We start from the raw sequence: 22,319 nt of genomic DNA on the forward strand, positions 1-22,319 counted from the left end.
AAACTGCAGACCCTGTGACAAGCATTTGGATGCAGTTTATTTGAAAGATGGTGACAAGAAAGACAAGAGAGAATGTGGAATGTAAATAGTGAAAAGAGAAAAGGCAAACAAGTGTATTATTGAGTTGGTTACCATGAGGGACAACTAGTGTTCAATTATGCTAGGGATCCTCCAAAAACTGTGTAGAATTCTCTTCAGACTTGCCCCAACAAGTACCAGGAAATCCAGGGTCTTTATCCACCAACCCCCATCCTTCCATGGTCGAGGACTGCCCCTGGTAGTGTTCTAGGCTTCCTTGCATGCATGTCAAGAAAGTTTCCAAGGTACCAGAGAAATCTCTTAGGCAGAAAAGCAGAGCTTGGGGTGAGTTGCTGAGGTTTTATGTGAGAATTGTCCATTGAATCTGCAAGTAAACTCAGTGTATCTGTTATGCACATAGTATTGCACATGCAATTGTTTTTCCTGAATTAGTACTATTTGCTTCTAAGCAAGGACTTCACTATTTTAGGCAAGTCTTGCCTGGCACATAGAGGCATTCAATGAATAGACATTATCAGATGATACTGAAAGTGCTAAGAATGCAGAGTAGAGGGCCTGAAGGCTGTTACTGGGACTCACAGCTCTGATCACCTTGAAATTGGGAACCCATACTGCTATTGACGTGGTTTCCTCTCTCATCACTTTTTATTTCCCTTGAGTCACAGAATCTTAGAATAGCAGAACCCTTAGAAATTATCAGCCTGATCCTTTTATATCCCAAGTGGGAGTGTGAGACCCCAAATCGTGAGATGATGTGCCCAAATTTGCAATGTGAGCCAGTGGCAAAGCTGAGGTCCACATTTTTGGCATCTTCTCATGGCTCTCTCCAACACAGCCTTGCTGCTTTCTCTTACTTTAGATAGTCATACTGGATTGATTTCCGCCAAGGGGCTGAGATTGATCTAAACTTTCTGAAGCAGATGTATGCAACTGATATGTTAGAAACTGAGGCACTCAATGAGCCCAACCAAAATATTTTCACACTTACACTTTATCTTTTAAGCATTCTGTACACTTCCATATTGAAAAATAATAATGCTATCTGATGGCATGGCCTTTTATTTCTTCAAAGAGCTTACACATCTACTTATGTCATTTTACTCAAGAGGCAGTAGGATTTCTTTTTAATCATTACAGACTCCTGTAGGCTAGTATCTATTGCAAATAGGTATTTAACTATTAGTGGGTGATTTGTGCTTCTGGTTTTTTTGTTAAGGAGAAAGGAATGGAGCTGACTTGTATCAAAATGCTGCTCAACTATAGGAAGTGGATATAGTAGAGACATAATCTTTGGTAATTTATAACTAACAAAAAGTGAGATCAACAGCCCAGCCAGAAGCTTTTGAACCACATTAATTACAAACCTTTGACTGACCTGTAGCTCCTTTTCTTGTTTTCTCCTCCCCACATGGAACCTGGAGCATGGTGGATGCCTGGAATTTTTCCATTTCAGTTTCACTTTGAATAGTATGAAACAGTAGGTAGCTGATTAACTTCAAGAGCTTTAGGTTAGAACACACTAGGCTTGAGCGCCCAGAGTCCCATGCCAAGAAGGGAAGGTGTCTGGCAAGTTGGCTCCTATCGAGACATCCTTGATGATCTGCGGCCTCCACTGTGAGCTCACATTAAAGTACAGAGCTGACACTAAATCAGTCCACAAGCCAGAGTCTGGGTGGGAAAGCTTCTCGGCTACCACTGACTCTACCATTCAATTGAAATTCATATTTCACACTATACTCTCATATGTTAAATACTCTATGGCCCTCCACTAAAGGAATCCCTGTTCTCATCCCCAGGATGTAGCATCACAGTGCTCAGAGAGTTCAGGTGCATTGGTGGAGAAGTTCAGCACCAGCAGGGGCCTCTTTGTATCCTGGAGTTATCACAAGATTCTGGGTATTTTGGGGAAATGATTTCTCCATCACTGCAAGTTGAACTGGGCTTCTAAGACTGCCTCTATTTTGTACTCCAGAATCACCCATTCCCTACATATCTTACCCACTGTTCATCTCAGGAGTACATCATCCATAATTGTTATGAGATGATGACGCATCTGCACATAGTCACTTAACACAGGTACACCCACTCACTCTGGTAAGGTTCAGAGTTTGAGAAATGGTCAGGGGTGAAAGGTTTGGCCACTGCTTCCTTCCTGATTTGGCTCCTCATCCCACTATAGGAGGCATAGGCAACTTGGAAATCACAAACCAACAAGCTCAGTCCAGGGAGTGGAGACCTGTCAGCTTTTCCATATTCCTCTACCCATCACTATAAACCTTACCGACCATTCCAAGGCCTTTCCAAATAACAGTTATTAAACTTCCCTCTTTTATTTCCTTGCTTGTAAGTATGAATTTTGAACCTGGGTTAGAGTAGGGAGTAAATGCACAAATAGTATACAAGTAGTCGAGGCACTAATTGCTGACTGAGAAAACAAATGAAGATTGCGGTTATCTGCCATCTATGAACACTTATCTTCACAGTATGTCCATAGCTGCAGTTGTGACAGTGCTACTGCTGTTTCTTGCTTGCCAGTCCCACTGCATGCACCTTCTCACCTCTTTTCCACATCAGATGTTGTCATCTGGTGTAAGCACAGTCTGTGAGTAATTCTTCTGACTCATCACCAGAGAGGGAGGTTCCCACAGGGGTCAGTGAGGCAGAAAAGCACAGAATTTGGAGTCAAGCCAGATTTAATGCAAATCGCAGCTCAACCATTCTTTTGCTGTGTGATCTTGGTAAAGTTAATGAGTGAACTCAGTTTCCTTATCCTTATAATGGAGATAACTCATAGAATGGTGGTGGTGTAAGCTTTTTGTTGATGATAGTGGTGGTGGTGATTTTGTTCTGTTTTCTTTTTGTAACAGCATATATCAGTCCCCATGATATACAGGAGTGCTCACTGCAATGAAGTTCCATTTATGTGAACTTAGATTATGTGAATTTAAAGCAAAGCAATATAAAAATACTAACAAAGTCTTAGTCCATGCACAAAACATGAAATACAAGATATTTTACTTTACATTATTCCTGTGGGGAAAACTGCCTTGAATTATGCATGTTTTGAATTATGCAATGTCTTCAGGGGCTCATCCCTTACAAGCCAATGTGTCTGAGAATCTACAATCTGCCAAATGAGTGTTAAGTTTTACATAAAGTATCTTATTCAATCTTTCAATGACCCCATGAAACTGGAATGTGTGGGCCCCTACTTTGATATGAAGAAATCAAGATTCAAAAAGGTTAAGTAATTTTTCCAAATTCATTGGTCATTCACCTAGGATTCAAATCCACGTTGGTCTAGCTTCAAAAATATTCATTATTTTTCCTTTTTTTTCTTTCTTCCATATCTTCATAGTCTCCCAGTTTTTCTCTTCCCTTTCTCTCTTTCTCCTTTCTCTCTCTCTCTCTCCCATGCACACACACACAAACACACACACTCTCTGACTACACAAACATTTATTAAGTGAAGCATCATCTCATCATCTCCCCAAAGCCCATTGTTGTCTTTCCAATACTGAGATCACCCAATTGGGTCTTTTCTTCATTGAGATTGTTTTTCCACCAGTGGGCAATTTGTTCCGAATCCCCACTTCCCCCTTATTCCTGCCCTTGTTAGATAATAAACATACATCACTTGTTTTGTCACTGAAGGTGCAGGCACAGGAAGTAGACTATGGCAGGAATCAATGTGCTTGTCTATCAGCCAAAAATGTAGTGACGTGGCAGACATAAGCACAGGGAAGAAGATGCTGCATTGCCCTACTTCCTCCAGATGCTAACCCTCCTTCACCTTGACTCTCTCAGATGCCTACATTTGCAGGAGGCTGAGACTTAGAGGTGCCTTTCTGCAGAGTGTCCCTATGGTGCCTCTAACAATGGATATCACCTGGTGTGGCTTGTGTATTCTAGGGCTGGCAGTTTTACTCTTCTTGTACCTCTCCACTCATGAAACTCACATGGATAGTAAGTTTTGGCAAGCTACTTTAAACAATTTTCTGACCACCATAATGGAGAGAAAAGTATTCATCTTTGGAAAGAATATCAACTCACTAGGCCTGTGTACCATCCAATGCCCAACAAACTAATTGGTCCCCAAAGGTCCATTTATAATTGGTTGGTTCCTGCAGATACCAGGCTTGGAGGCATTGACACTCAGTGTCTATGTCTGCAAACAGCACTTTAATAAGTAACTCTTTACTCAACTACTCAGTTTAGAACTCAACAATATTAGATATGGAGAGAAAATGGGGTGAGGGTGGTGACACTGGGATGGGCCAGGTAGTCAGTGCTGTCATCATCCATCTCTGCCAAGGAAATCTGATTTCCCCAGCATTAAATGGCAGGTGTGAGCTCCTTAATTAGGCAATAAAAATGGCAAGTTGGCAGTGAAACTATAAACATGAAATTGTACAGCACCATGAATCTTTGGCACCAGGATTAACTTGACTATATTTTTTTCTCGTGATACAGTTACTGAATATAGGTAAGAGATCAAACAGAAAAAGCAAAGCCAGAATTCTCATTCCCACCTCTGTTAATTACTAGCTATATAAAGTTTAGATATGCATTTAATAAACTAATTTCCCCCCAAAATGGGAATGGAAAGCATGATGGTATACTTTATAGCACTCAATAAAAGATAAGTTGATTGGAGCTACCAAAGCCTTCTATTTTATGTAATAGAAACACATCTCAGGCTACTGTGGCCAACAGGTATCTCTCATTTCAACAGCTGCATTAATCAAGGTTAATTACATATTTTCCACATATAAATTAGATAAAATGAAATTGTACCGTACAGAAGAAAAAACTTCTATTCTGCTTTACCAATAGTTTTCAGGCATAGTTTGAGAATAATTAAACATTTTTATTTGTATAAATGTAAGTGGCACAAGTGCAATTTTGTTACATGGATATATTGTGGAGAATAATTAAACATTGACTCAAGCAGGTGGATATGAGGAATCATTCCACTTAAAGAAGGAATATCTGAATATTTTGAGATTGCCCTATGAATTCCATTTTGTTTCTTTCTTTTCTATTACAAAACAACACTTGATCATAGTCATTTGTGATTTTTCTCCACTGTAGTGAACTGCTCTCTGTACACATTCATTAGCAATCCTCCTTGATTAGCTGCTGGAGGAATGTCGCAGTTCTCTGGGGTCAGCCTAGGGGCTGGGAATGTGGATATACTTTAGTTGGCACATTATCACATGGAAGTGCCTTGCCCATGAGGAATGGAGAGGGTATCCAAGCTGTAAGGACATTCAAGTAATCCTTGTACAATGGTGACTCATTCTTCTGTCCTGGGGATAAACATCATGTAGAAAATGTCCCAACCAATAACATCAACTGGCTTCATGGCACAGGAAACAGTATAGTCTCTGAACACAGACAAAACAAATTGTGGGGCTAAAGTAAATAAATTCATGACTTGATTTTCTACTTTGAAACTGAACTAATGATGTAATTCATGAAAATAATTGACTCAATAAAACTTGCCAAAGTTTTCAAAAATGCCAAGACAGTATTAAAAAGAATATTAATGGGAAACACCTCTAAGAAATGTCTATACAATGTGAAACAACTGAGCAACTAACCAAATTCCACCATCTCACTTATCTGTTCAAACAACAGATAAATGCTTATCTAGCACCATGAAACCCTAAACCACTTGACTGGTTCTACTTTCCCACCAGATATATTTGCAAACTACATAAGTTATAAAGTCATCTAAATAATAAGTATTCTCCTTTCCCTTAATGAAAATAAATCCAGAGTAATTTGGATATCAACAACTATCATCTCTAAAAGACCAAAACTACATTTTTCTTCTTTTTAGTTGTCTTTTTTTTTATAGCTTACCCTTTATATAAAGCAATAATTGTGAAAGGAATTTGAATTTATATAGCACTTGGAAAATTTGACAGTCAACAAAAACTTACAGGGACACTTACTGTATGCACAAAAACTTGTCCTTGGTGGCATGGATACAGAAGACATTACTGGATCTATATTCCCCCAAGTATCCTATACTTTAGTTGGGTGGATAAAACACATATGCATGAAGCGAAGACTAAACTGGATGATTCTATCTTTAAGTGCGTTACAAATTCTAAAGACGGGCAAGACGACCGTGGGCTAGAATAGGCAAAGAAATTATCACCTTGGGGATGGAATTTGGTCTACTCCTTGAAGAATTATCTGGAAATAAACAGATATAAAATGTGGGAAATGTTTCTATGCTGGGAGAAGAGTGTAGACCAGGGTTTTTCCACCTTATAACACTATTAACATTTGGGACTGGGTAATTATTTGTCATAAAGAGCTGTCCTTTGCATTGCTGGGTATTTAACAGCATCCCTGGCCTCAACACACTAGAAACCAGAGCAACTCTTTACTTCCCAGATGGAACAACCAAAAACATCTTCTGACACTGCTGAATGTTCTTCAGAGCAACATCACTTCTGGTTGAGAACCACTGGACTGGATATAGTTACCTCGGTTTTTTGTTTGTTTGTTTTTGTTTTTGCTTTCTCTCTCTCAGGGTTTTCCAACCTCAGAATTATTAGCGTTTTGACTGGATAAGTCTTTGTTTTGGATGCTGTCCTGTGCATAATAGGATGTTTAGAAGCATCCGTGACCTCAACTACTAGATGCCAATAGCACTGCTCCCTGGTTGTGACAATCAAAAATATCTCCAGACATTGCCAAATGTCCCCTGGAGTGAAAAGTCAACCTCATTTAGGAACTACTGCTGTAGACAAAGTCATCAGTGGGAATGGATTTGGCTTACTCAGGGCTAAGCAAAATTGTTTAAACAAAACACCAAGCTTGTGTTATGAAAGAGTGCAATAAGATTGATTAACTAGGGTAGACACATGCTGTGCGAGGCCTTGAATACCAGAGACTGCAATAGGCAGCCACAGTAATTCCTAAGCAGATGTGTTTCAAAATGAAATTGGTGTTTTAAATTTAATTTCACAGAAGCAAAAGACTAGGTGCCATGGGGAAGAACTGAATGCAGGGGGACTGGTTAGGAAGTTGTTATAATAACCAGGCATTAGGTGTTGATGGATAGGATTAAAGTGACATCTTTGGAATGGAGAGAGTAAAGAGTAAACCCAGGATTGCTTTACAGAGAGAAATGTTGAGTCTGTGCAATAGATTGAGTATTAGAGATGAAGACAATGGAGGGGGAAACAGTGGTAAAACCAGGTTGCTAGTGAGAAGAAAGATTTAAATGAGATGAATAAGAAGGAGGTGGCATTTAATATGTTTAATTTTGCAAATACTAACTAGCTATTTTAGTATTATCACAGAATGCTGCTGTGAGGTCAGGGCTGAGGGAATAATTTGAGAGCTTTGGAAACACAAAACCTTCATACCCTCAATGAATTTATCCACTCCTATAGCTTTCTTCTTATTCCTGTAGCTTGACAAAATAAAAATTTCCTTCTCACTCACATTAAAGTCTACTATGGGGTTGGTGGCCCTAGGTCTTTTGGGGATCCAGGCTTCTTCCATCTTATGGCACTGCCATCTTAAACAGGTGACATCTAAGGTGGCTGCAGAAGGTATAGTCTTAAGGGCCTCATGGAAGATTTTAGAGGTCCTAACATGTATAACTTCTGCCTACATTCCATGGAGGATCCAAAAGAAGTGGCAAATCCAGCTTACTGGTAGAGGAAATGAAATTTAGAAGAATATAGCCAGTCTCTGTTATAGTGCTCAACATACACACCACCACCACCACCACCACCACCACCCTGACACACAGAAATAAGAAGAAAGCTATAGGAGTGGATTAATTCATTGAGGATATGAAGATAGAGTGAAAACTGAGGAGGAGAGTTCAAGAAATGGAAATACCAAATGGAATAAGATGTCCCAAAGAGAGTAAGGAAGATCAGATGATTCAGAGATGTTGGAGAGCCTAGAAGAGAACCAACCTATATAGAGGTGAAAGTGCCAAGAAGACGGAAGGTAAATTTCCATAAGGAGGATAATGTCTACTTTGCTAAGACTCTTGCTTTCATCAGAGGCAAAGAGCATCATGATAATTGTTAAAAAAAAAAAAAAAAAGAAAAAGAAAGAAAGAAAGACACCTTATACATCTATACTCCACCTCAAAACCATCATTAGCTTATCTTTACAAATTTTTGAAACCCCAAACCTATCAGCTTGGCTTTCAATGCCTTCTTTTGCCAGCCCGGCCTAACTGTCCACCCCTCACCGTTAACTCCCAGGTGCCCAGCATATCCCGGTCACTGGGTTGCTCATTATTCGCAAGACCACCATACTCTCTCCCATCTTTATGGCTTTGATTTTACAGCTTCTTCTACCCGCCAAAGACCTGGCTCTCCTCAAGCCCTAAAACAAGTGCTACACCACCTCGGAATAAAGCCTTTACTGATTTTTCCATCGACATTAACCTCCCCGTATTCTACCGACTTTTTGTCCTTCCTTTGCTTTGTCATGTGGAACCATCTACTTTATATCACTTATATGTTCATGTGACTGTTTCCCTCAGTAGACCATGGGATTCTTAAGTGGTGAAGCAGGGCCACTAAGATGTACAACCCCAAGAAAAACAAGATAACACTAAAGTCTAGGTCAGAGGCTGGAAAATGTTTTCTGTAAAGAGCCATATGGTATTTTAGGCTTTGTGGCCATTTGGTTTCTGTCACAACTACTCAACTGTACCATTTTAGTTCAAAAGTATCCACAGACAATATGTAAATGAATGAATATGGCTGTCTTCAAATAAAACTTTATTTATAAAACAGGCAGTGGACTGAATTTGATCCATGGACTATAATATGCTGCTCCATGATCTATGTGAATGATACTTTCTGGAGCACAGCATGAGTGGGGTCCCCTGAAATATAATCTGGGAAGTCCTGGGGAGAATTAATATACTTCTTAGTCATCTTTGTATCTTTTACCCCATTTCCCACCAGCACCTAGTACGGCCTTCCATGTAGTATGCTCTCAATGTTTGTTTTTGTTTTTCTGAATTAAACATGCCTGAAAAGATACCAACTTAGTTAATCATAACAGCATTTTGAGAACTTCATTACCTTTTAAAACTATCTTGCAAGTTTGTAGTAAAGTAGTTCAAGAAGGAATCTTGTAAGCCCAAGAATCATAAAAATAATGTAACAGGGGAAGATGTGAGCTCAAAACATCTAAGGATTAGCAGCTGAAAGAAGAGAATCTGACATCAGAGCTGGGTAAAAGCAACAAAAAGGCATTTCAGTTCTGAGAAACCAGCACCAAGGAACATCACATCATATGTGATAGATGTCTCACAACACCCTCTAAATCCATGTGAATAATGCATTTAATGCCAGCACTTCAATGATGGAAAGATGTTCATGATTTGGAGGAAACTCTGAGAGCAACCAAAATGATTAAGAGACTGAAAGGACTCATTTATGAGCAGCTATAAAAGAAGCCAAATATGAGCTTGGTCTGCTGATTGCTAGAAGATGGGGAAAAGGTGTACAAATTACTGAATGCTGTAAACACCAGGAAGAGGAGGAATGATGGTCAGCTCTACTGGACTTAGCTCTTGGTAGGCACATATCTCGGGCATTAACACATTCCTCTCATTATTGGGTCTTAAAACATTTATGGGCCATCTGAATAATATATAACTGGAAATGCTGTGATTGGTAATGTTCTATTATTACAGGAAAATAGTATAACTTAATTATACTTTAAGTTCTAGGGTAAAGGTGCAAAACGTGGCGGGTTTGTTACATATGTATACATGTGCCATGTTGGTGTTTCAGAAGAGCAAATACAAGACAAACTATTAAGGAAGCAAATGTTCCAGGAATGTTAGGCGAGCTGAGAGAATAAAAACTCACTAATAGTACACTCTTAGAAGTATCAAATATATACAATCGTGGGTAACAGTATATCATTCATAACTGTTTAAATTAAAGCACAAAGATGCAAAAATAGCTAGATATTTCCTTCCTTTCCTTCCTTTCTTCCTTCCTTCCTTCTTTCATTCAATTCATTCATTCATTCAACCATCAGTCCATCCATCATAGATCCATCCACCATGTATTTATCTACCAATCCATCTATCCATCCCACATAACTACTGCCTATGCACTATTTGCTAGGTCCTGTGCTGGTGATACAAAGTAATACTGCACAGGGCCTAAACTAAAAATAAAAACAAAACAATAAACCTACAGTCTAAGAGTAGGGTCAGGGAATACTTTAAAATATAACTGGCTGGGCACAGTGGCTCATGCCTGTAATTCCAGCACTTTAGGAGGCTGAGATGGGCAAATCATTTGAGGTCAGCAGTTTGAGACCAGCCTGGGCAACATGGTGAAACCCTGTCTCTACTAAAAAATACAAAAGTTAGCCAGGTGTGGTGGCACATGCCTGTAATCCCAGTTACTCGGCAGGCTGAGGCAGGAGAATCATTTGATCCTGGGAGGCAGAGGTTGCAGTGAGCCGAGATCGTGCCACTGCACTCCAGCCTGGGCAACAGTGCGAGACACCATCTTAAAAAAAAAAAAATTTATATATATATATGTATATGTGTGTGTATATATATGTATATTTATGTGTGTATATATGTATTTATATATGTATGTGTGTGTATATATATATATAAATATATATAAAATTGTAAGTTGAGTGAGATGAGGGACATCTTCCATGTCAAAAGTGGGCTAAGAAGGAACAGATAAGTTCAATAGAGAGTGATAAGGGAACAAAGAAACGTGGCCCCTAACTCAGATGAGAGAAAGGGGAAAGGTCGGGATATTCCCAGGGGAACTGATATCTTGGCTAAGTCCTAAAGAATTCTGAGGCATCTATTAATCAGGAGTGGGAATAACCATCCCAGGTAGGAAGAATAATATGTTTAAAAGACTGGAGATAACAAAGTGCTAGATCATTTTATCACAACACATGTGGAACTGACACAAGTACTTCAGATCGTTTTAGACAAATAGTGTAAGGCAGGTGGTGATCTTAAAAATAATAATTAGAATATATTATGATTGTGGGTGAGTTTTATGTTCCTTATTAATTTTTGTCTCTTCCAAAATTTATCCATTAACAAAATCACACCCTTCTATGGCCAAATAATTGCAAACATTTATAAGGACTTATTCTGTGTTTGAAACTATTTTAAAATCTTTCTTTTTAATTATACTTTAAGTTCTAGGGTACATGTGTACAACGTGCGGGTTTGTTACATATGTATACATGTGCCATGTTGGTGTGCTGCACGCGATAACTCATCATTTACATTACGTATATCTCCTAATGCTTTCCTTCCCCCCTCCCCCCACCCCACGACAGGCCCCGGTGTGTGATGTTCCCCTTCCTGTGTCCAAGCGTTCTCATTGTTCAATTCCCACCTATGAGTGAGAATATGCGGTGTTTGATTTTTGTCCTTGCAATAGTTTGCTGAGAATGATGGTTTCCAGCTTCATCCATGTCCCTACAAAGGACATGAACTCATCCTTTTTTATGGCTGCATAGTATTCCATGGTGTATATATGCCACATTTTCCTAATCCAGTCTATCATTGATGGACATTTGAGTTGGTTCCAAGTCTTTGCTATTGTGAATAGTGCCGCAATAAACATACGTGTGCATCTGTCTTTATAGAAGCATGATTTATAATCCTTTGGGTATATACCCAGTAATGGGGTGGCTGGGTCAAATGGTATTTCTAGTTCTAGATCCTTGAGGAATCGCCACACTGTCCTCCACAATGGTTGAACTAATTTACAGTCTCACCAGCAGTGTAAAAGTGTTCCTATTTCTCCACATCCTCTCCAGCACCTGTTGTTTCCTGACTTTTTAATGATGGCCATTCTAACTGGTGTGAGATGGTATCTCATTGTGCTTTTGATTTGCATTTCTCTGATGGCCAGTGATGATGAGCATTTTTTCATATGTCTGTTGGCTGCATAAATGTCTTCTTTTGAGAAGTGTCTGTTCATGTCCTTTGCCCACTTGTTGATGGGGTTGTTTTTTTCTTGTAAATTTGTTTGAGTTCATTGTAGATTCTGGATATTAGCCCTTTGTCAGATGAGTAGATTGCAAAAATTTTCTCCCATTCTGTAGGTTGCCTGTTCACTCTGATGGTAGTTTCTTTTGCTGGGCAGAAGCTCTTTAGTTTAATTAGATCCCATTTGTCAATTTTGTCTTTTGTTGCCATTGCTTTTGGTGTTGTAGACATGAAGTCCTTGCCCATGCCTATGTCCTAATGGTATTGCCTAGGTTTCCTTCTAGGGTCTTTATGGTTTTAGGTCTAACATTTAAGTCTTTAATCCATCTTGAATTAATTTTTGTATAAGGTGTAAGGAAGGGATCCAGTTTCAGCTTTCTACATATGGCTAGCCAATTTTCCCAGCACCATTTATTAAATAGGGAATCCTATTTAATGCAGTGCACCAGCATGGCACATGTATACATATGTAACTAACCTGCACATTGTGCACACGTACCCTAAAACTTAAAGTATAATAATAAAAAAAAAGCAGAATCAGTAGGGCCATGGAGAATTCTTAGCTAAGAATTTTATTATGGGCCTATAATGTCTATGACATTAATTTCATGGGATTTTGCTACGTGAATGTACAGAATAGTAAAACTTGGGTTTCAAAAATAAAAAAATAAAAAATAAATGAATAAATAGGGAATCCTTTCCCCTTTTCTTGTTTTTGCCAGGTTTCTCAAAGATCAGATGGTTGTAGATGTGTGGTATTATTTCTGAGGGCTCTGTTCTGTTCCATTGGTCTAGATCTCTGTTTTGGTACCAGTACCATGCTGTTTTGGTTACTATAGCCTTGTAGTATAGTTCGAAGTCAGGTAGCATGATGCCTCCAGCTTTGTTCTTTTCGCTTAGGATTGACTTGGCGATGCAGGTTCTTTTTTGGTTCCATGCGAACTTTAAAGTAGTTTTTTCCAATTCTGTGAAGAAAGTCATTGGTAGCTTGATGGGGATGGCATTGAATCTATAAATTACCTTGGGCAGTATGGCCATTTTCAGGATATTGATTCTTCCTATCCATGAGCATGGAATGTTCTTCCATTTGTTTGGGTCCTCTTTTATTTCATTGAGCAGTGGTTTGTAGTTCTCCTTGAAGAGGTCTTTCACATCCCTTGTAAGTTGGATTCCTAGGTATTTTATTCTCTTTGAAGCAATTGTGAATGGGAGTTCACTCATGATTTGGCTCTCTGTTTGTCTGGTATTGGTGTATAAGAATGCTTGTGATTTTTGCACATTGATTTTGTATCCTGAGACTTTGCTGAAGTTGCTTATCAGCTTAAGGAGATTTTGGGCTGAGACCATGGGGTTTTCTAAAGATAAAATCATCTCATCTACAAACAGGGACAATTTGATTTCCTCTTTTCCTAATTGAATACCCTTTATTTCCTTCTCCTGCCTGATTGCCCTGGCCAGAACTTCCAACCCTATGTTGAATAGGAGTGGTGAGAGAGGGCATCCCTATCTTGTGCCAGTTTTCAAAGGGAATGCTTCCAGTTTTTGCCCATTCAGTATGATATTGGCTGTGGGTTTGTCATAGATAGCTCTTATTATTTTGAGATATGTCCCATCAACACCTAATTTATTGAGAGTTTTTAGCATGAAGGGCTGTTGAATTTTGTCAAAGGCCTTTTCTGCATCTATTGAGATAATCATGTGGTTTGTCTTTGGTTCTGTTTATACGCTGGATTACATTTATTGATTTGCGTATGTTGAACCAGCCTTGCATCCCAGGGATGAAGCCCACTTGATCATGGTGGATAAGCTTTTTGATGTGCTGCTGGATTCGGTTTGCCAGTATTTTATTGAGGATTTTTGCATCGCTGTTCATCAGGGATATTGGTCTAAAATTCTCTTTTTTTGTTGTGTCTCTGCCAGGCTTTGGTATCAGGATGATGCTGGCCTCATAAAATGACTTAGGGAGGATTCCCTCTTTTTCTATTGATGGCAATAGTTTCAGAAAGAGTGGTACCATCTCCTCCTTGTACCTCTGGTAGAATTCGGCTGTGAATCCATCTGGTCCTGGACTTTTTTTGGTTGGTAGGCTATTAATTATTGCCTCAATTTCAGAGCCTGTTATTGGTCTATTTAGGGATTCAACTTCTTCCTGGTTTTGTCTTGGGAGGGTGTATGTGTCCAGGAATTTAACCATTTCTTCTAGATTTTCTAGTTTACTTGCGTATAGGTGTTTATAGTATTCTCTGATGGTAGTTTGTATTTCTGTGGGATCGGTGGTGATATCCCCTTTGTCATTTTTTATTGTGTCTATTTGATTCTTCTCTCTTTTCTTCTTAGTCTTGCTGGTGGTCTATCAATTTTGTTGATCATTTCAAAAAACCAGCTCCTGGATTCACTGATTTTTCAAAGGGTTTTTTGTGTGTCTATCTCCTTCAGTTCTGCTCTGATCTCAGTTATTTCTTGCCTTATGCTAGCTTCTGAATGTGTTTGCTCTTGCTTCTCTAGTTCTTTTAATTCTGATGTTGGGTTGTCAATTTTAGATCTTTCCTGCTTTCTCTTGTGGCATTTAGTGCTATAAATTTCCCTCTACACACTGCTTTAAATGTGTCCCAGAGATTCTGGTATGTTGTGTCTTTGTTCTCATTGGTTTCAAAGAACATCTTTATTTCTGCCTTCATTTCGTTATGTACCCAGTAGTCATTCAGGAACAGGTTGTTCAGTTTCCATGTAGTTGTGTAGTTTTGAGTGAGTTTCTTAATCCTGAGTTCTAGTTTGATTGCACTGTGGTCTGAGAGACAGTTTGTAATGATTTCTGTTCTTTTACATTTGCTGAGGAGTGCTTTACTTCCAACTATGTGGAAGTAATTTTGGAATAAGTGTGATGTGGTGCTGAGAAGAATGTATAGTCTGCTGATTTGGGGTGGAGAGTTCTGTAGATGTCTATTAGGTCTGCTTGGTGCAGAGCTGAGTTCAATTCCTGGATATCCTTGTTAACTTTCTGTCTCGTTGACCTTTCTAATGTTGACAGTGGGGTGTTAAAGTCTCCCATTATTATTGTGTGGGAGTCTAAGTCTCTTTGTAGGTCTCTAAGGACTTGCTTTATGAATCTGGGTGCTCCTGTGTTGAGTGCATATAGCTTTAGGACACTTAGCTCTTCTTGTTGAATTGATCCCTTTACCATTATGTAATGGCCTTCTTTTTCTCTTCTGATCTTTGTTGGTTTAAAGTCTGTTTTATGAGAGACTAGGATTGCAAGTCCTGCCTTTTTTTTTCGTTTTCCATTTGCTTCGTAGATCTTCCTCCATCCCTTTATTTTGAGCCTATGTGTGTCTCTGCATGTGAGATGGGTCTCTTGAATACAGCACACTGATGGGTCTTGACTCTTTATCCAATTTGCCAGTCTGTGTCTTTTAATTGGAGCATTAAGCCCATTTACATTTAAGGTTAATATTGTTATGTGTGAATTTGATCCTGTCATTATGATGTTAGCTGGTTATTTTGCTCGTTAGTTGATGCAGTTTCTTCCTAGCGTCGATGGTCTTTGTTTTTGCAGTGGCTGGTACTAGTTGTTCCTTTCCATGTTTAGTGCTTCCTTCAGGAGCTCTTTTAGGGCAGGCCTGGTGGTGACAAAATCTCTCAGCATTTGCTTGTCTGTAAAGGATTTTATTTCTCCTTCACTTATGAAGCTTAGTTTGGCTGGATATGATATTCTGGGTTGAAAATTCTTTTCTTTAAGAATAGTGAATATTGTTCCCCACTCTCTTCTGGCTTGTAGAGTTTCTGCCAAGAGATCTGCTGTTAGTCTGATGGGCTTCCCTTTGTGGGTAACCCGACCTTTCTCTTTGGTTGCCCTTAACATTTTTTCCTTCATTTCAGCTTTGTTGAATCTGACAGTTATCTGTCTTGGCGTTGCTCTTCTCGAGGAGTATCTTTGTGGCATTCTCTGTATTTCCTGAATTTGAATGTTGGCCTGCCTTGCTAGGTTGGGGAAGTTTTCCTGTATAATATCCTGAAGAGTGTTTTCCAACTTGGTTCCATTATCCTCGTCACTTTCAGGTACACCAATCAGATGCAGATTTGGTCTTTTCACATAGTCTCATATTTCTTAGAGGCTTTGTTCATTTCTTTTTACTCTTTTTTCTCTAAGCTTCTCTTCTCGCTTCATTTCATTAATTTGATCTTGAATCACTGATACCCTTTCTTCCAGTTGATCGAATTGGCTACTGAAGCTTGTGCATGCGTCACGTAATTCTTGCGCCATGGTTTTCAGCTCTATCAGGTCATTCAAGGACTTCTCTACACTGTTTATTCTACTTAGCCATTCATTTAATCTTTTTTGAAGGTTTTTAGCTTCTTTGTGATGGGTTCGAACTTCCTCCTTTAACTTGGAGAAGTTTGATCATCTCAAGCCTCCTCTCAACTCGTCAAAGTCATTCTCCATCCAGCTTTGTTCCATTGCTGGCGAGGAGCTGCGTTCATTTGGAGGGGGAGAGGTGCTCTGATTTTTAGGATTTTCAGCTTTTCTGCTCTGTTTTTTCACCATCTTTGTGGTTTTATCTACCTTTGGTCTTTGATGATGGTGACGTACAGATGGGGTTTTGGTGTGGATGTCCTTTCTGTTTGTTAGTTTTCCTTCTAACAGTGAGGACCCTCAGCTGCAGGTCTGTTGGAGTTTGCTGGAGGTCCACTCCAGACCCTGTTTGCCTGGGTATCAGCAGCGGAGGCTGCAGAACAGCGAATATTGCTGAACAGCCAATGTTGCTGCCTGATCTTTCCTCTGGAAGCTTCATCTCAGCCATGTGAGGTGTCAATCTACCCCTACTCAGGGGTGCCTCCCAGTTAGGCTACTCGGGGGTCAGGGACCCACTTGAGGAGGCAGTGTGTCTGTTCTCAGATCTCAAACTCCATTCTGGGAGAACCACCACTCTCTTCAAAGCTGTCAGACAGGGACATTTAAGTCTACAGAGGTTTCTGCTGCCTTTTGTTTGGCTATGCCCTGCCCCCAGAGGTGGAGTCTACAGAGTCAGGCAGGCCTCCTTGAGCTGCTGTGGGCTCCACCCAGTTCGAGCTTCCAGGCTGCTTTGTTTACCTACTCAAGCCTCAGCAATGACAGGCGCCCATTCCCCAGCCTCGCTGCTGCCTTGCAGTTCAATCTCAGATTGCTGTGCTAGCAATGAGTGAGGCTCCATGGGTGTGGGACCCTCCGAGCCAGGCGCGGGATATAATCTCCTGGTGTGCTGCTTGCTAAGACTGTTGCAAAAGTGCAGTATTAGGGTGGGAGTGACCCAGTTTTCCAGGTGCCATCTGTCACCCCTTCCCTTGGCTAGGAAAGGGAATTCCCTGACCCCTTGCGCTTCCCGGGTGAGGCAATGCCTCGCCCTGCTTCGGCTCATGCTCGGTGGGCTGCACCCACTGTCCTGCCCCCACTGTCTGATGAGCCCCAGTGAGATGAACCCGGTACCTCAGTTGGAAATGCAGAAATCCCTCGTCTTCTGCATCGCTCAGGCTGGGAGCTGTAGACTGGAGCTGTTCCTATTCAGCCATCTTGGAACTACTTTCTGAAACTATTCTAAAATCTTTATGTATATTAAGTGATTTTATCCACTTAACAGCTCTATGAGGTAGGTACTATTATTGCTCCTATTTTAGAGATGAGGAATAGAGGCAGAGAGAGGTTAAATAACATAACTGAATTATACAGATAGTAGCAGAGCAGCATTTCTTAATTGGGGCATCTTACTCCAGAATCTCTGCTTTTATGTCCACTGTGCTCCTGCAAACCTTCTAATTCAAGAGCCTATTTTCACATCTTTACTTCTGTAACTTACCTAAAAGTTGATCCAACAAATAATCAGGGACACAGTCAAATATTTTGGGAGAAGAATGTTTATAGCAGCAAAACTTACAGTCATAAAATATTAGATAGAAAATAACCTATATGTCCTACAATGTAGAATGTTTAATCATGGTATAGAGCATTAGGCAAGCATTAGAAATTATGATCTAGAAGAAAAATAAGTAACATGGGAAATGCTCAGTATAAAGGTCAAAGGGAAATGCAAAGATACAAACTGTGATCCTAGCAATGTGTTGTTGTGTGTGTGTTCAGAAAGGAAATCCATTAGTCAGACTGAGTTCCAATTCCAATCTTGACTCTGTCATTTATTACTTTTGTTACCTTGGATAATAATTTCATCCCTCTTTACCCCAGTTTTCTCATCAGAAAATTGGGATGAGTTGTTGTAAGGGTTAAAAAATTCACACATGTAAAATGCTTAAAATACTGGCTGGCAAGCACTTGACAGCTATCAAAATATAGGAAACTCTATTTAAAAATTAGAACTGAATAGTACACATTCAGATGGTAGTTTAATAAGTATTCTTTGTAGTCTAGGATCCAATATTTTATAGCTTCCTCCAATTATTTTTCCCTTTTACACTTGAAAAAATAATTGTAAGTCGAGTGAGATGAGGGGCATTTTCCATTGCAAGCAAAAAGTATTTGCTTTCAGAATCTACTTTGTCAAATTATAAGACTTACTAAACACTTAAGCGAACACTGAAGGGTTATCAAAGTTTTCTTTTTAACCAGATACCTTCTCAAGGCTGTATTCCTGATATTTTACTTTGGTTGAATACTCTTTAACTGTGAGGATTTAAAACTATTTAGAACTGTGTTTTCATGTCAGTTAGGATCAGTAAGTTGAAGAAAATTACAGATTGGCTTTTGAAGAGCCTAAGGCTATATATAGTTTATTTCTCATCCATGTTTTGAAATTATCTTAATTATATTGATTTTTAAATGTCAATTTAAAAAATAGAAGTGAGCAGTTTTAATAATAGCACCCATCTATTTTGCCTCAAAGTTTTGTTTTTCTTTTCTAATTAAGAGAATAATTATTTTTAATTGATAAGTAAAAATTGTATATATTTATGGTGTATAACATGTTTCAATGTATGTACACATCATGGAATGTCTAAATTGAGCTACTTAACATATGCATTATTTCACATATTTATTTGTAGTGAGAACACTTAAAATCTGTCATTAAGGAAATTCTTGAAGTCATTGGAGCTGGTCTCAGGAATAAAGCTACTGGTTCAGGGGCATGTGACTTTCAGTGCTCTGCCCAGAATCTTCAAAGTAGAATCAATGGCTTAAGCACTTTCTTAAGAAAATGCTGGAAAATCATTGACCAAGGAAATTAGGTTATTTTGCTGCTCACACCATTAAGAATCTGGTTTCCTGGCAAGCTTTCATAGTCTTTCTTTCTCTCTCTCTCTGTGTGTGTGTGTGTGTGTCTCTCTCTCTCAGGTCTCCTATGTAAAAGCGATTGACATCTGGATGGCGGTGTGCCTTCTGTTTGTGTTTGCTGCCTTACTGGAATACGCAGCGGTGAACTTCGTCTCCAGGCAACACAAGGAGTTCCTGCGCCTCCGAAGAAGACAGAAGAGGCAGAATAAGGTATGATTGCCCCTCAGTTCAGACAATGTAGAGCTTGAGTTGGTTAGCTAGGCAATGTAATTCAGAAAACAGAAGAGCACACAATAAGCAAGAAGCCAAGGTTAATTTTTGTTCTGATTTGTCCTACTACACTGACTTAGTGCTCAGCTTAGGCCTTTAAAATTGGGGAGGATTGTCAGATTCAGCAAATAAAAATACATATCATGGAGTTAAACTGGAATTTCAGATAACAAGAAACAATTTTTAGTATAAGCACATACCAAATATTGCATGGGACATACTTATACTAAAAATTGTTTATCTGAAATTCGGAAGTAACTGGGCTCCCTTTATTTATCTGGCAACTCTAATTGGGGATATATACTTGATTTGACAAAGTTACTTTAAAATCCTGGTTCTTCTAAATATTGACAGTGTGTGTGTGTGCGCGCGTGCGTGCGTGTACATCACTGATCTGATTGACTTTTTTTCATCAATTGCTCTGGCTTTATGTAAATTATGCCACACCCATGTAGATTGCAACATGATAAATCCAGTGAGACTGGTCTCATTATCTCAACTTAAACTTTAGTGCAGAATTCTAAGCTTTACACTGTCCAGAGACTTCAGGTTTGAAATGCATAGCTCAAGATCTCCAGTTCTGTGGTTCCCAAACTTGCCTGCACATTAGAATCGCCTGGGGATATTTTAAAAATCCCAAGCCTTAGACACACCTTACACCAACTAAACCTCAATGTTAGCAGGGGCACCAGCCTCTGTATTTCTGCAGCTCCCCAGGCAATTCTGGTGTGCAGACATGCTTGGAAAGCACTGTTCTGGTTTATAACCCAATCTCATAGAGGCTATCAAAAGGCTTGCACCTGTTTTTCCATTTCAAACTCTGGGAGAGAAACATACCCTTTGATATGAAGAATGTTACCTCCTGTAACAATATTGCTTGAGAACTAAAGTTAACATTTTATGTACAGTAGAGAGAGAAAGATTTTTCAAAATCTGTTCCAGAAAATATTTGATAAATTAATCCTGCTGGTGAAGTAATAGTTATATGCTACTCTGTTGGAATGAAAACAAAAATATTTCACAGTCCCTATTAATGCTGCAAATACCTAGATGTAAAGCTGAATATTTGTTGTGAGACATTGCTTATATTGAGGAGTTTATGTGGGTATGAGCTCACTGAGTTCTGACTGCATCCACTGAAAGGTTTCCTGCACATACTCTGGGCTGGAAGAGATAAATCTATCCTGTTAGCTGCCCTGTCTCACTCTTCGCTACCTCTCAGGAACATTTTGTCCTGCCATAGATAAGGAAAACAAGTAAACAAGCACAAATATCCTCTTTGCTGTACATTACCTTTTAATGTTGTGCCTTTCTCAATTTTCTCCTCACTGCCTCCCTGTTGGTACTAACGTTTCTTTAATCACATTCACAGAAGTCCAGCACACAGCAGCAAAAGTTCAGGATCACTTGTGCCACCTAGAAAATATTCTTACATTATGATGGTATTTCAACACAAAACAGTACAGAGTTAAAAGAATTCATGCTGCAACTGTCTATTAGTCAGTGGATGGTTTAAGTCCTTCAACAACTTCTTTTACATATGGTAATACTGCTCAGGTTTCCCAAACTTACCTTATCATAATGAGACTCACCTAGGACCCTTGTGAAACATACTAATTCTCAGCAAAATTCCTTTCAGATGTTGATTTATAAAGTTGGGTGGAATACAAGAATCTGTACCCTTAATAAGCACTCTAGGTGATTCTTATGATGAGATAAATTTAAGAAACACTATCCTGGCTTACTGACTGCATACTCTCCTAGACCAAAGATGGAAAATGGGTTTCATTTTGCTTCCCAATTCTAAATAGTTGTTAGGGAATTTTTGAAATGCTGTGTGAAGGATTCTTAGACTGTACCTGGGCTCTGTGGGAATGAGATCTGTTATCAATTAGCAATGTCTGGCATTACATAATAACAGATATTAAAGACTAATTTTTAAAAAAGTATAACTAGCAAACAAGGGGGGGGGTGGATATGGAATAATAAAAAGACAAAATCAATCTAAAGCACCAGCATGGCACATGTATACATATGTAACTAACCTGCACATTGTGCACATGTACCCTAAAACTTAAAGTATAATAATAATAAAAAAAGAAGGAATGCAGAACAAGACAGACAAAGAGAAAGCAAATAGAGAAGTGGTAGATTAAACCCAAATATATTATAAATACAGTAAAGAAAAATAGAATAAATATCTCTATTAAAAGACAAACATTTTCAGATGAAATTTAAAAATAAAACTCAACTTTAGTCAGCCTCCAATAGGCACACCTATAATATAAAGATAGAGAAAGCTTCAAAGTAACTGTGGATAAAGATATCTCATGCAGACACTAACCAAATAAAGCCAGTTTAGCTCCATTAATATTAGATAAAGTAGACTTTAAGACCAAAATTATTACTAGAAATAGAGATATTTCATAATCAAAATGATCACTTCAATAGGGGGATGTGATTACTATAGATATGTATACAACGAATAACATGGCCTCAGAATACACCAAGTCTAAATTGACAGATATAAAGAAGAAATAGACAAACTCACACTCATAGTGAGGAATTTTAATATACCTCTCAGCAACTGATAGAAAAAAAGCAGACAGAAAGATCAGTAAGGATATAAAACATTTAACAACATAATTAACAAACTACACCCTCAAATGCAGTAAACATATACTTTTCAAGTCAGAAGAAACATTTTGGTATATTTATCATGAGTTGGACTATAACGCACCTCATAAC

General features: G+C 38.9%; 2 protein-coding genes across 5 annotated transcripts in view; one reads left to right on the plus strand and one right to left on the minus strand.

The window, feature by feature from the left end:
- The window catches only part of GLRA2 (glycine receptor alpha 2), a 321,026-nt gene that overhangs the window by 260,677 nt on the left and 38,030 nt on the right, over nt 1–22,319 (plus strand). For all 4 annotated transcript variants that reach the window (XM_063703004.1, XM_004063827.4, XM_004063828.4 and 1 more), the window contains one exon: nt 19,362–19,511. In XM_063703004.1, the coding sequence (XP_063559074.1) occupies nt 19,362–19,511 (150 nt within the window). The remainder of the gene's footprint in view (nt 1–19,361; nt 19,512–22,319) is intronic.
- FANCB (FA complementation group B) overlaps nt 16,879–22,319 on the minus strand; it is a 197,886-nt gene continuing 192,445 nt past the window's right edge. Inside the window, exon 15 of the mRNA XM_063703003.1 lies at nt 16,879–20,987. The gene's annotated coding sequence lies outside the window, so the exon portion shown is untranslated. The remainder of the gene's footprint in view (nt 20,988–22,319) is intronic.

Source organism: Gorilla gorilla, chromosome X (assembly GCF_029281585.2).
Source record: "Gorilla gorilla gorilla isolate KB3781 chromosome X, NHGRI_mGorGor1-v2.1_pri, whole genome shotgun sequence".
Classification (NCBI taxonomy): Eukaryota; Metazoa; Chordata; class Mammalia; order Primates; family Hominidae; genus Gorilla; species Gorilla gorilla.